Raw genomic sequence first — 14746 nt, 5'->3', positions numbered from 1 at the left:
TAAGTGGGCATCACACGCTAAAACAAAGTCTGGGTTTCAAAGTGACTATCATCCAAGGACATAATGTCACTATCTGTTCAGTACTTGGGCTCCCCTATCAGAGACCCATTACAATCAAAAGACTTCCTGTAGAAATGGAACTGGATTTTTAAGGTGTCTTTGGAGTCTAGGAAACTCACCTCAGCAGCTTCATTCATCTTCACAATCATAGCACTGACCACATCATCTGCATCGCTAATGAAAGTTCCACCATCACGGTTTCGTCTACGCTTGCCACTCATACTCTTCTTTCGTTGCAACATCATGTCAAAATCTGACATGAAGTCCATACTGCAATGCAAGAACAGAATTTGCTGATGGTCAGAAAAGGGTTGATCTTATTGTCTTTGTAGGAAATAATGTTGTATTTCTATAGCTAACTTTTCAAAACTTCTCCAATAAATCTACAAGCATCATGTCCCAATGTCCCTGAAAGATAATTAGTTATCCTAGTATATAAACTGGGAAACTAGCAAAGGGCTTCAGTGGCTCCAAGATGCCCTCAGGCTGAAATAGCTAATGACATGCACACATGTAATATCCAGGGTTCAAAATGTGCCAAAGCTGTCACTGAAGCTGGCAAAGGTTTAGCTTTCCTACACCTGCAATACACTGCTCTGACGCTACTGGAACAGAAAGAAAGGAAAACAGGCGACATGCTGATGGCAAGTCTTGCCATACCTTATCCCCTACACCAGCACAGAAACACACTTGACTCCAATGCTGTACTGCTAGAAGTAGAATTAAATGCTTGTTTGATTAGACATTAATTTCACTCAGGTTTTGATGTGAACCATGAAATACTGTTCTCTGAAGCAGCAGCATAGGTAATCTGATTGGACTGTCAAGTGACCAAACTGCTAGTTGAGAGAGGACCTTCTGACATAGTTTATGAGAACACACTTTATATAGCAACATAGTCCCAGGCCTTTCTAAACTATGAAGTCTAGCCAGTCTTTGAAAGAGACCTTTCACTAAAATCTTGCATTTGTTATTAGCAAAGGAGTACGTAACATATTGACTTACTGCTTCCCTCTTTTGATGTTATCATCAGAGTCCGATTCATCTGCTGTCTCCTTCATATCTGCATCACCTTTCTCTTCCTCCAAATCTTCCTGGTTAAAACCCTGATGGGCAAAGACAGTGAAAATCAGCATATGGATTAAGACTGAGCATCTACTCAGGCACCCTGACACCACTACCCAAAAACCTTCAGATAAGCATGCAGAAGATCTAGAAGAGGAACACAGGCTTCCTAATTCCACCTGTGACTTTCACAACAATAACTCTCCCAACAGAACAGTTGTAAAAGTTATTTAACCCAAAGACTACCTCACTGAGTCCAGCAGATAGAAAGCTTCTCTTGTGATACAGCGTACACATTCTCATGAAGATTACATCTAGCAAGTAAACAACAGACAGCCACAGTAACACTTACTGTAAATTCCTCTTCTTCCTCATCACCAGATTCTCCAAAAATATCTGCAATCAGGTTCCTGTGAAGGTAACAGCAACATTTATCTATTTAAACTGCAACATTAGATGTGCATTTTCTGCAAAATTCCTGATGACTGTGTGGAGATCCACCTTTCGTTCTGCCACCTACTACTGACATTCCTCTTGACACCACCAGTGAAGGCAGACAATCATTCTCTGGGTGGGATTCATCCGTTCTCCATTCACGATCAGTCTTACTATCTGCAACCCTGAAGGAATTCATATCCCCAGAAGCACTTACTCTTGTTCATTTCCAGATTCGCTGTCACTGCCAAACAGATCTTTCTCCTCTTTTTTCTTCCCAGCATTCTCTTTTCTTTCTTCTTCTTCCTCACTATCTGATACAATATTTTTCTTCCTTTTGTCAGATTTCTCTGAAGCAGCATCACTATCTGATTCTTCGACATCAGAAAGGATTCGTACTTTTTTTGCAGCTGCCAACAGAAAGGAGCATTACTACATGTCCTTGTAACAGAGGCGACAACTGCTACTCTCCAAAAACTATTCTCTCAAATTTGATTTGGAAAAGAGGGAAGCTGATTAGCATTCCCACACAAAAACATTGCCATCTCTTAACAAACATATCCATTCTAAAATCTGTTTTACTTCATCAGTAACTGCAGTTTCCATAAACCACATCTATCCACAAAAACTTGTAATTTCAAAACTGACTCTCATCCCCAGTATCTGAATGGAAAAAAAAACCAAAACAAACCTACCCAAAACAAAAAACCAGGAAAAAATTACTAGAGAAAGAGTAAAGTCTCTAATAAAGCAGAGAAACGACTAACAGGAATAATCAACATAACAACAGATGCCAGTATAGAGCAAGATCATTGCAGTCTTACTTCTATCAGACCTACTTACTACTCAAAAGTATTCACACAGAAATGCAGTTAGAACAACAGCCTCTACAAATGAAGTTGTGCTCTAACCGCAAGCTTCCTTTTTGGTTTCATGTTAAATCATTGGGTTTATGTGAAGAAAGCATTTAACTCTAACACTGCTACCTGTCACATCACATTTCTATTTTCACACTATAGTTCCTTACGTGTTTTCTCGTCGTCCTCACTGTCAGAAAGGATAGCTGTTTTCCTCTTCACCGTCTTCTCCTCCTCTTTCTCTTCTTCATCACTGTCTGATATTTTTCGTCTCTTAGGAGCTTCCTCTTCACTGTCGGAGCCCTGAAATCCTTCCCTTATGTGATCGTTATCTGAATGATGAGAATCATTCTGCACCTCCTCCTTCCTGTCCTCCCCATCACTATCCTCAGACTCTATTTCTTGTTTGTGTCTGGAAACATCCTCGCTCTCCGAGTCACTAGCCGGCTGTTTGCGGAGCTCCTCACTCTCCGAATCACTGCCTGGCTGCTTGTGGAGCTCCTCGCTCTCTGAGTCACTGGCTGGCTGCTTGTGCAGCTCCTCGCTGTCCGAGTCGCTGGCCGGCTGCTTGTGTGATTCCTCATTTTCAAAATCACTACTGTGATCCCTGTGAGGCTCTCCATTTTCAGAGTCACTTGCTCGATGATTTAAGGCATCTTCATTTTCAGAGTCACTTATATGCCGATTTGGACGGTCCTCAGTATCAGAATCACTGTCTTTCCCTCCATGAGCTGCTTCATTGTCCGAATCACTTACATTGTGATTTGGAGGCTCCTCATTATCTGAGTCACTGTCTTTTTGCCTTGGGATATCTTCATTTTCAGAGTCTGTCATATGGGGCTCTCCGATCCGCCCATCGTCTTCTCCATCACTGTGTTCATTCTGAAAGAGAAAAATAATCTCAGGCAACTAAGCAAAAAAACCCCTTAAGTATACAAAAAAACATTCTGAATTTTTGCTTGTCCTTCCTCCAATTTCATTACCCAAGGTACTGCAAAGTAAAATACTTCCTACACAGAAATAATCATTAGATAATTTGCACCAAAGCATTATCAAATACTTCAGATCAAGAAAGATCACTTTAGGCTGTCCACTCTTCAGCTCGATCATATGTTGAGAATGGTTAACAGAATTAAAAAAACACTCAAGTAAACATGTCTAAAAAGGGTCCAGTTCCTTGAGGGTAAATGCCTAGTGCTTTTATTTTAAAAAGGCAGGTCTTCAAAGTTGTTTTTCAGTCCAAATCCCCAGTAATAAGGCAAGAAACAGGATCTCCCACTTGTCATTTTCTTTTAAGATCTCAAAACATATGTTTTTTGTACAAAATACATTACTGAAACTGCACATGCATTGCTTTCCAAGCGAAGCTCAAAAGAGCTTGTGCGCTTTCCTTCTTTGCCAAGGAAACTTATTTAAGAACATGTCAGGACCAAAAGCCTACCAAAAAAGAGGAATAGTTCTAGTCAGATCTTCCAGAGTATTACTGTTAACAAGTTTTGTGTTTCAATGTTGTTTTCACAGAATGAAAGAACAGATTCAGTTCTTCTTTCCCTTAAGCTGATAGCTCCTGTGCCTGTTCAGATACCTGAGATAACTCATGCACAAACACTCTAGTCTTCTTAAAACTTAAGAATTTAAACACAATCCTTTAAGTCTTTTTCTACACAGCAAAAAATACTAAGCCGCAGGGTCCCATTCTAGAAAAACCTTCCACAAGCCACCTGTCAGTATCATTACTGAGAACATCTTCTTTTATCTCTCCTATAACATCTAATTACTACTTGGGGAAGAAAAAATAAAATCTCAATTGCATCTACCTGAGAAAACAGAACTTGACTCTCGAACACCTGTTTCATTAACTGAGTACACCTCTCACAGTCACTGTTACAATAATCCCATTTGCAACTGAAAAGAACAATACTGTGAAAGAAACTTCCTTCCTACATGCTCAACTCCACTCTTCAACCAGGCTTTTCTCAGGGGTGATTTTGTCTCAGCTATATAGACTATATATATATATATATAGACTATACATATATATAGTCTATATATAGACTCCTTCCACTAGCATATTTGCAAACTGAGTATTTATTGTCCTAGGAGATACTTCAACACCTCTATGTCCTGGAGCTTCTCAATCTTTTTTGTCAGCAATTTAATTTCCTTGGAAAGACAGACTGACTTATATTTTCTACTGTCAGAGACATACAAAATAATGCAGGTGTATCTATCCTACACCTACAACAAACAATACTATTTTAAAATGTATGATTAAGAAGGAATTTTAAATAAAATAAATTTCAATGGCTTTTAGGAAGTGCTCCCTCCAGAATTATACTAAGTGTTAAATAACATGGCTTTTTAACATTCTGGACCTTAAGCATTTATTCCCTTGGCTGGCACTCAGTAAAGTAATAACTTCTAAATCAGTGCAGCATCACTAACAGAAAGTTACTGCACAATGGAAAAAAATCAGAACTACAGAATTTTAAAACATGCACTTCAAATACAACTTCACTATATCCATGTTACTTAATGCTGGCTACAAAACAGCTGCTGTGACTATGAGCGAGTACTTTTCTCTCTACTGCTTGTCCCTGTCTCTACAGCAATGCTAGTCCTTTAAATCATGCTGGTGCTATTATTCAGTATTTCTCACTTCTTACAGAAAGGAAACATGGTTCTGTTAAAACCTGAATTTGAAATTTTAAAGAATTGAATATGAAGATTAAGAAGTTACAGAATTGAGGATGACCATACACACACTCAACTACTCTCAGCTTGTTATGAGATTTACATTTTTTTCCTTACCAAAATATTAATTCTATCACCCTCTGCTGCCCAGTCCCTCTCGTGTAAACTAACAATGTGCATGTGGTGTATTCTCTCTGACTGTATCATCTGGATTAAAGAAAACTGCAGTTGCAAAGAGAACAGGGAACAGATTTTACAGCAGTGTTACAGGTAAGGTCATTGAGAAGTACTGAAATGAAGAAGTCTACACTGAAAATTATGTTTATACTAATATAAATTCTCTAATCCTTATTCTCCTACCACATAATTTTTGGTGGGTTAGTCTGTCATGTCTTGATTTCAGATGGCTAATGCTGAATAGGTACTCACAATTATGTCAGCAGTACTGAGGGATTTTACTAAACAAAACCAGGGAAAACACTACAAATACTCTTGTTTAAACTATAAGGCTCATCACCTTCCAGATTGCCAGTCCAGAAAGTCTTCAAAGAACAGGTAAACAAAACTAAAAAAATAACTGGAACTCATAATGATTCTTAGAAGCATTTAAGGTCAAAAGAGTGGCTGCAGGTTATATATCCACCTATGCAGAATGTATTACTAAATTAGGAAATTCCAATGCAAAATGCTTCATAAAGAAGTCATTACAATTATACGACATTATTACTGAAGCAGTTTACAATATAATGAATCTCTAATCTGTTACTGCAAACTGACAACCACTCCTGAGAATTAAGATGTCTGGGGACAGAATGCAATCATGCATCCTAATAGCTCACACTATGATTACACACTGCTCTGCACCACAGAATCCCAGTGGTTACAGCAGCTGAACTCTGCTGTGACACAATCACCTACAGAAAATCCACTTAGATGATACAGGTGCACCTACACAGACCTGGCAGACAGCACCATCTACTCTAGTCCTGAGTATGGAAAGCTCAACCAGAGCTAACCCAAAAAGCAGTTATATTGGCCAAGTCAGTAAGCCCTGCAGAGAGGTCACACACACTGCCTCAGACTTGGCACATTAACATAACTGAGCACCTTCTAAAGCAGAGCTGACTCGCTCAAAGCCTGTAGAGAACAGACAGGCCCTGGACAAAGCCATCAGTGCAAAGGTCTTCTGAATGCAATTAATGAATCTCTGAATGTTTGGAATATACTTGATATAGAAAGTGCATGCAACTTTAGAGTAAGAAGACTTTAATTCTGTAGGATAGTCTCACACCCCTTATTTTTTTACTAGTTCGTCTCTAAAAAGATATTTTCAAAGAAGTCAAGTATGTAATTTTGGAGTTTTCTACTTTTCCAAATAGTTAATTAAAGATCAGACATCCCCAAAAACAAGTAGGTCTCAGGTAATTGCTACTGCATTTTTCTCTAATTCCTTTGCTTTCTTTTCTTCCTCCTCTTTATCTATAAACATTTTAATTGAGATGTCCTTTTTTTAACTGAAAGAATTCTATAACATGAGGCTTTAGTACAGTATAAAATCAAGAACATAAAAATCAAATTTACAGTGTTATTCTTCTACACAAAAATTTCAGTTAGCAAGTAGTTTATAGGATCAACATGCAGCCACTTTTAAGAGGTACTACTTTGATACTTGAGGAAGTTGAACAAAATTGACCCATCCATTACAACCTCATGAATGATAATTGTTAAACTAAGATATACATAACCATCACAGGCAGATCAGCGAGTTTATCTTGTTTTCAGAAATGTAGGCTTCTTAACAGTCACAGTCAAACCATAACTTAATTCATGAAGACAGCAACGACTTGGTAAAAGTGTAAGAATCTAAGTCATTAAAGATTTCCATATGAGCCTGACTTGTAGAAACACTGTAAACATGATTTCATATTCATTACTGTACTAAACCTACGTGTTATCTAATTCTATTTGTCTAAAGCAGAATTGGTAAGGACATCAAGAAGAACATTTATAGATAAAGTGGGATTGGGGGAAGGAAAGCCAGAAAAGAATTGTGGAAAAGAAAAACCCACATACCTGAGACCTACATAAGTAATTCCTCAGGATTCCCCTTTTCTTTAAAGTTAAGAACCTGAAAAAAAAGTTTGAAAGTTTAAAACTTCAGTTCTTTACATCTGAGTTCAAAATTAGAGACGAAATAGTAATTAAATAGACTTAACTGATTAGGCTGTCTCAAAGGTTTTACTAGCTTTGAGTGTCATTCCTCCCACATATTCCTGAAGATGAAGGAAATAAGAGGATGAGAGAATATTTAGGGTAAATAGTATGATAAGTCACTGAAAGCTACTCATTTCAGTGACAGCCGCTCCACATTACTGCATTTTGAATTCGATGTAGGGAAAACTAAGTATGTAAGACTTCATAACAAACCTAAATACTCAAATGTTTATGATTTGAACTGAATGAAATAAAGCGCTAAGGTTTGAAGGTTCACATTTACTATTGGACAGAAAGGTATTTTAGTTTGGGGTTTTACTCTGATTACATACAATTTTTTTTATTGCATTTCTGGAGTATTTTATCTACATAGAAATATTCAACAGCCAGCATAGAATGAAGCCCTTAAAATAATGCAGGCACATGAAGAGGATCAGTTAAAAATGGTAACAGGTCATAGTACTTTCTGGTTATTTAAATCTGAAAAAGGCATGCTGAAGATCAGATTTCCAGCTACTCTGCCACAGTAAGTAAAACTAAAATCCCACAGGAGTAAAGTAAGAACAATGACCAAGTTTTCACACACAGCAGAAAAAGCTTAATATTACTGAAGCAGCAACATGACTCTCTGTGCACTCATCTTTTTTTCATTAAAACAGAAATACTAAATCCATTTGAAAGACAGTTGTTCCTCCCATGCTGAAAAACATTTTCTCCCACACTGAAATCTGATTGTCACAGTAAGCGATGCTGCCTCACACCAAATCAGTTTCTTCCATCTTTAAAAAAAAATACTTCCAAATCTGCTTTATGCTCAAGCACAAATACATAGAAAGAAATTCCATTTTGTACAATATAGATCTTCATCTACTTCTAACTCTGAGGGAAGTAGGAATGGGTGAAGAAAAAAAAGATTGCAGAGTTGAACATCAGCCTGCTCCAGTGCATCACATCATGCATTTTAAGCAATTTATAAAATGTATAACACTGAAAACCGAGTCAATCCTGATCTTTATGTAAAATGCCACAAAATATGCAGAACAGAACAAAATGGCTCTGATTACAGTTTTTGTGAGCATCAGAAAGTTCTCAATAACTCTGCTGTCAGAAGACCTGAGTTCACAGTTCAGTTTGGAGTTCATAGTCCAAAATTATTCCTTCTTAATAAGACCTGATGTAATTCTATTTCAAGTCACAAAAAAATCCTCAAGATTAACTCCAAAACTGTCCGAGAAAGCTAACGGGAACCTTCACTTTGATCAGAATCTCTTTTTGACCAAAAGTGTCAATCCACAAGTTAAGTGACTCTCCCCCAGACGCAATACTGGATCAAAGCATTACAGCCTGGTGTAGCCTTCCTGAAGCAAGAAGCTCTTCAGAGGAAGAGCAGATCCCATTTAGGAACCTCAACCTACTTCTGCTCCACACGCAGACCTGCTCTTTTGTGAATGAGGATTAAAAAACATAGCATGAATGTGGTTAAAAAACATAGCATGTAACACACTTGAGAGTCTGTGCTCAAATCTGAGAGGAAAGATGGAAGATAGGAGAGCATTTATTCTTTGGTAAGGAAATCTATGTCTCCATAATGTGTGGGTTTACAGTACTGTGCAGAATTTGAGATAAAATTCCAAATTCCTCATAAACCACTGCTTAGAATTTCAAACCCAAAACGTTTATCTTCTTGCAATTGAGTATAACATTCACGAAACAGTGAATGCTATTATAGCAATTAAAAAGAAAAATAAAAGACCCTATTCTACATATTGGTCAAGAGACCATCTGACAGATTCTTTCTGGAGGTTAACTTTTGACAGATGGGACCCTTAAGAACAACTGAATGAACACATAAGTCTCAATGAGGAGAAAATGCCTCTTTAAACAACAGCAAAAAAACTAATTTATACAAGCGTAATCTTTATCTAGATAAAGTTCCAGTAGTACCTCTGAATGGTGCCCTACACTTCCATTCTCAGATCCAGAATGCTGCTCATTTGCTTCATCTTCCACATCAGATCCTGAATCTCGTTCGTCTTGCACTGGAGTAGCTCCACCATCATCTACTCCGAAGTTAAGAAAAGGAAAATAAAATTCAGTGACATCTCCCAGTGTTTAAAAGAGCACTCACAGTGATGGTGAACAGGCAGCGCTACAGTCAGACTCGTTCTAGCAGTCTCTCGTTCTCTAACACAGGGAAACGGAGGCTATCTACTGGGAAGGTTTGGCACAAACCCACCGCAGGTACCCCCCAAAAAGATCACAAAACTACTCAGAACACGCACGCCAGCAGTTAATGGTTAAAACACCGAACTAACACCAAGGCTGTGCTGCGACCACGGCAGCGGGCCGGGCCCGGCCCCCCGATGTCACCCCGGCCCCTCCGAAGCCGGCTGCACACTACCGCCGGGGCGGGGGCGGCCCAGACCGGCGCACCCTCCGTGGAGCGGCCGCCGAGCCGGGGTGCCGGGCGCGACTCCGCCGCCTCTCCGCCACACCACGGTGAGCGCAAGGGCCGCCGGAGGGGACAGCGTCCGCGCGTCGGACAGGGCAGGGCGATCCCCGCGGTGCTCGCCGTGCCCAGCACCCTCCCTCACAGGCCCCAGCGACCCGGGCGTCCCTCCCGCGGCGGACGCTCCCGCGCCGCTACCTGACTGATCCCCGCCGTAGTACTCGCTCTCCATGGCGGGCCGCCGGCCCCGCCTCCCCGCCTCGGCCCTGCGGGCTGGCGGCGGGGCGAAGCCCCCAGCGCAGCGCTCGCCGCTAGGGCCCGCCGCCGCCTTCAGCCGCCTTCAGCCGCCCGCCGAGCACAGGCCCAAGATGGCGCCTCACCGCCGAACGGCTGGCAACCGCCGCTGCGCATGCGCGAAGAACGGCCGTCCCCTTCCCCGCGCGACCCTGGGGTGGGAGGGGAGGATCTCGCGAGGCTTCAGGAGAGAGCGGCCGCCCGGGGGCGCTGCGCGGCGGCGGGGGGGGGGGCCGGTTGAGGTGGTTTCCTACAGCTCTAATGTTCGGGGTAACCAAGCTGAGATTGTAGTGATGGAAAACTGTGGGGACTATTAACTGCTTTATACAGGGCGTGATTTAACTGCAGCAAACTAGAAAGATGGGGTTTTCCACCCCCTAAACATGTTTTTGCATTGTTTTCTAGAAAACTATGATTTTAGCTTGGTAACTGAAGTGCTGGAGGAATGGAAGGAGCCTTTGACCAAAAACAAAAGGCTATTTTGAGCCCTTGCATGGACATGGGAGATGAGCAATGTACAGGAGTGAAAATGGTTGTTATTTTAATAAGGATGTTCTCTTGTGTGAGCCATGTGGGAAGTTTCAAAAGACTAAAACCCCCAAAACGTTAGGTGACTGCTTAAACCCACAGCCCTGAACCACACGAGAGTGACCCAACATCTCCCTTTGGCCAGTCAGAGGCACATCTGGTAACACTGCTTCCTGTGCTGATAAAGGATGTGAGATCAAGAGTTGCATCTACTGGCGTGGATAGAAAAGATTTTACCATTTAAGTAATAGCAGAGATTATATCTGCTCCCTACAAATCAAGTTAGAAAGAATGAGAGTCTCTACAAGTACGCAGCAGAGTAAAAACAAGAGTGCAGGCACAGCTACACATGTGGGCTCTGGATGCCACAATGGGGGTCAACAGATTTATGTTGCTGCTGGCCAAAGAGGGAACCATGGCCAGCCGTGGAAACTGAGGGCTAGTTGTCTCACCAAATTTAGACTGCCCTAGCTGAAGCTGTGGTTCAACCTAGTTCATGTGTGAGTGGCTCCTCCACATTTAGCCTTCAGAATCAACTGAAAGTTAACCTCAAACTCCCGGCCAATTGCTGACTTCCAGGGAAAACACAGGGGTAGAACAACCTGTGTCTTTCTCAGGAATTGTTGTGTTCTGTTTTAGTAACCTCTATCCTCTGAGCAGTTGCATTATTCAATTATTTGGCACGCCTACGTTATGTCAGTAGAGGATTACTAGAAATTACTTCTGTCATTGACGTGTTGTTTTGAAATGGAAAGCCTAATAAATGCATACAGTGCTGGTCTCCTGACTCTCTTCTTGTTCTATGCCAAATAAAACATCTTCATTTTCTAAATAGATAGAGGTTAATGTGTGACAAGTAGAAAACTGTTGAGGCAGTGTCATTTGGGGCATCTGTAAACAGCAGTGATTTTTATAAACCTACATGCTACGCTCTTGTTCAGGGGCATCAAAATTTAGTAAGTTGAGAACTCTGGGCAAAGTGAGTCATTATTTCTTCTGTGCTAGAGGCACTTTAGAATGGATGGCAGAGGTTAAGCCATTATTAACACACTCCAGCAGCAAGCACAGCTATAATGCAGGGAGTTCAGTGTACCATGTTAAATACAGCTGAACTCTCTGAGTTGAGTCATTACTCAACATCTTCTACAGTGTTCCACTTGGAGAAATTGGCAGTGGAGTCAGATGTTTCTTGGATACAATCCTATATTCTTAGTAAAAATGCAGAAAACTTTTCCTCCCTCTCCTCCCCCCCCCCCAAAAAAAGCAGCATACATAAAACATATAGAGAATGTCTCTGTTTACAGCTCTATAGGACTTTTCCATATAGCCCCAAAGGTCTCTTAGTGATCCTCAGGATGACTCTCTTAATGGTATCATGCCCTTTTTTCCTGCTTCTATATGACTTTTACCGCTTTTAGCTCTTTGCACTGCATGGTTTCACTTAGATCTTTTCTGGGAGGAGCAGGACACGTGCCAGTATGTGATGGGAGGCTCCCATTCTTTCATTTATCTGACTTCATCAAGAAATTTAATGGTTTTGTACAACTGACTAAATAGAAGGCAGTATGACAACTTTAGTGTCACTCATTACAACACAACAAATAAAGTTCTCTGCAGACAAAGCACGAAGGTAGGAAATTACAAGTGGGGGATGATGTAACAGAAAATAATGGACAAGGGGAAACACAACTGGAAACTAACAAAATAATATTGAAGAATATGTACCAAAGCATCTGGAAATTTTACCAAGGTGCCTAGAAAACACAGAAATCTATCACATAATAAGGTTCTGAGCAGGATCAGAGTATGATGGTAACCTTCCTTGGAAATCAGTCATTTATAAATGTGTGTCATGCTCTGCAGTGATGGCAAGCCACTGCCCACAATTTCCACTGAGGCTGCATTGATAAGAGAACAGAGAATTTCTGCATTTACTGGACATGGAAGGAGGCACAGAGGTTCCTTCCTAAGATACGAATTCCCATCTTTCTAAAGATAAACTTCCTAACCGTGAGCCTAGTCCTGTGACGTACCATGTGCACCACAGAGGGTAGGGTGCACCTGTGTCTTAAGAAACCTCACCTCAGCAGTGCTGAATAATTGGGCGTTAATTCTGACAGCTATTCTGCAGGTGTGCGCACTAGTGCGCATGCTTGTGTGCACATGTCTTTGTCCCTCATGAGCCAGAACTTGGCACATACTGGCCTGTAATATGCTCTTGTAATACCATCTTGGCTGCATCCCAAAAGGAAGGATGGAGTAACACTCAGACCATAATGGGATTGCACAGTAGGGGAGAATGACCTGCCTTCTACCAAGCAGAGTAAGCAGCGCCCACTTGGCGTGTGTGAAGGAGTGTAATGACACACAATCCCAGAGCCCCATCAGTCTGCCTCTCTGTACAACAACATCATGGACTGGCTGGAATGAAATAAGCCTTTCCCTGAGGGACAGAATGCTTCAGACAACCAAGGGATGCACTTGGAAATCCTTTACTGGTATGTACTTCTTATTTAGTTTGCTTTGTTCCCTGCAGTGTGCGTTTCAGAGTGAAGAGACATCAGTGACTTAAAGCTACAAATCTGCTTAGAGGAAGGGAAGGAGGTTAGTGTAGACAGGAGGGCTTCTGAATGAACAGTGTAAATTGCAAATTGTTCTCTCCTATCAGACACCTTCCTCCAGAAACCTCAGATAAAAAAAACCCTAGTTTAACATAAAACTATGCTTGGCATCTAGGACTTGGTGATGCAGAACTGACAAAGCCACTTTTATTTAGCTGGAGAGGAAATATGAGAGGTAGTGCCATGTGCAAATTAAACCCTTTGATCCTGATCAATCTCTTAATTAGGAAGCTGTCAGGAAGAGGCAGTTTTGTTAACACATGTCTATCCAGACAGACCCATCGCTCTGAACAGCAGCAGGATTAAATTCACCAGGGATTATCAAATTTTAATTTGTTGCCTTTCTTAGTGCATCATTCATCAGCATAGACCACACTACAAATTACCCCTAATTACAACTACAAGTGCATCTGTGCCCTGCACAGTCCCTCACCAAACCCTGTCTTCAGCAGTAAAGTGCGTTACTGACTCCTGGGCAAGCTCCTGTTGTTTCCCTGTTCACACAGCTCAGTGACTTCCCAAACCTGAGCTACCCCTGTTTCCTCACAGGTACTTTTCTAAACAAGCCTTTAGCAAGCCGCCTGCTCATGTCTCATTAGGTACATGTGCTTTACAAAGCATCTAGGCTGCTCCTCCTTGGAATATCAAGTCTCTACTCCTTCAGCTTATGTTTTCTGGCTCTTGTGTGTGTCTAGACTTAACTGTGGAAATCCATCTCCCTTCCAATATGTTTTATCAGCCACAAATGAGTTGTGCTTTTCTTTCAGACTACCTTGGGTTCCCTATGTTTCCATCTCATACAATTCATATACTGTACTTGGACAGAAATACTGTACTTCTCTCTGAAACAGCACCCCCACCACATCTTGGGTCATAAATGTTAAAAATGTCTATATTTTCAGAATGAGATTCTCTGCCTCAAAACACGCTCCATTTGGAACTTCAGCAGGTATGTTTCATTTGCTGAAGAAACACGCATGGCACTTTTTTCCCTGCAGTCTAATTACACAAAATGCTCTGGGTTTAGATATCTACCTTGATAATATAAAAGTATGTACTTTGATTTATTTGCCAATATTTGACCATCTAATAAAATCAGTACTTGAAATTTAGTTAATCACATACAGCATATAGACTTCTAAAACCTATTGTATCAGAAATAAGTTTGCTAAAGAATTACTTTGAGGCAAAATCCTTGAGTAAGAATGATTTGCACAGATAGAAACTTTAAGAAAGCTCTCTTCTCTGCCTTGCTTTCTTGCCTCCCTCTAAAAGTCTCCGAGCCCTGAAGGGCCTATGCTCTATTTCTGCATCTGTATCTTCATTTCTGCTATAAAACTTAACAAAATCCTCAGGTAAGGAGGCTAATATTAAAACACATATATGTAATGTGGATAAACACGCATTACCTTAGCTATTTATTGCCATGACTTACCTCTGATTCGGATATGGAACCACAGCAGGAGGCCCAGGAATCTGTCTCTGACATGGAGGCTTTTTGTTGTCTTTCCCATCATAGAGTGCAGTTA

The 14746-nt window shown here is 40.9% G+C and overlaps 3 protein-coding genes across 10 annotated transcripts in view; 2 read left to right on the top strand and 1 right to left on the bottom strand.

Annotated features, from left to right (window-relative positions):
* The window catches only part of LOC115612094 (coagulation factor IX-like), a 23686-nt gene extending 18639 nt beyond the window's left edge, over positions 1–5047 (top strand). The window contains exon 11 of the mRNA XM_030495983.1: positions 5036–5047. The gene's annotated coding sequence lies outside the window, so the exon portion shown is untranslated. The remainder of the gene's footprint in view (positions 1–5035) is intronic.
* IWS1 (interacts with SUPT6H, CTD assembly factor 1) overlaps positions 1–14746 on the bottom strand; it is a 21554-nt gene extending 6808 nt beyond the window's left edge. For 4 of the 8 annotated variants that reach the window (XM_030495966.2, XM_030495963.2, XM_030495967.2 and 1 more), the window contains exons 1-7: positions 14653–14746; positions 9270–9385; positions 2588–3299; positions 1778–1970; positions 1478–1535; positions 1066–1166; positions 180–330 (exon numbers count right to left, since the gene is read on the bottom strand). In XM_030495966.2, the coding sequence (XP_030351826.1) occupies positions 180–330; positions 1066–1166; positions 1478–1535; positions 1778–1970; positions 2588–3299; positions 9270–9385; positions 14653–14734 (1413 nt within the window). In that variant the 5' untranslated portion in view covers positions 14735–14746. Of the gene's footprint in view, positions 1–179; positions 331–1065; positions 1167–1477; positions 1536–1777; positions 1971–2587; positions 3300–7184; positions 7240–7327; positions 7385–9269; positions 9386–9642; positions 9723–9972; positions 10021–10055; positions 10170–14652 lie in introns of those variants that run through there. The other 4 variants (XM_030495970.1, XM_030495968.1, XM_030495971.1 and 1 more) reach the window with 4 other exon arrangements.
* Positions 13019–14746, top strand: part of MYO7B (myosin VIIB) — a 53835-nt gene continuing 52107 nt past the window's right edge. The window contains exon 1 of the mRNA XM_030496009.1: positions 13019–13094. The gene's annotated coding sequence lies outside the window, so the exon portion shown is untranslated. The remainder of the gene's footprint in view (positions 13095–14746) is intronic.

Source organism: Strigops habroptila, chromosome 8, assembly GCF_004027225.2.
Source record: "Strigops habroptila isolate Jane chromosome 8, bStrHab1.2.pri, whole genome shotgun sequence".
Taxonomy (NCBI): Eukaryota; Metazoa; Chordata; class Aves; order Psittaciformes; family Psittacidae; genus Strigops; species Strigops habroptila.
The sequence above is the reverse complement of the archived record's forward strand: the minus strand, read 5'-3'. Positions and strand labels throughout refer to the sequence as shown.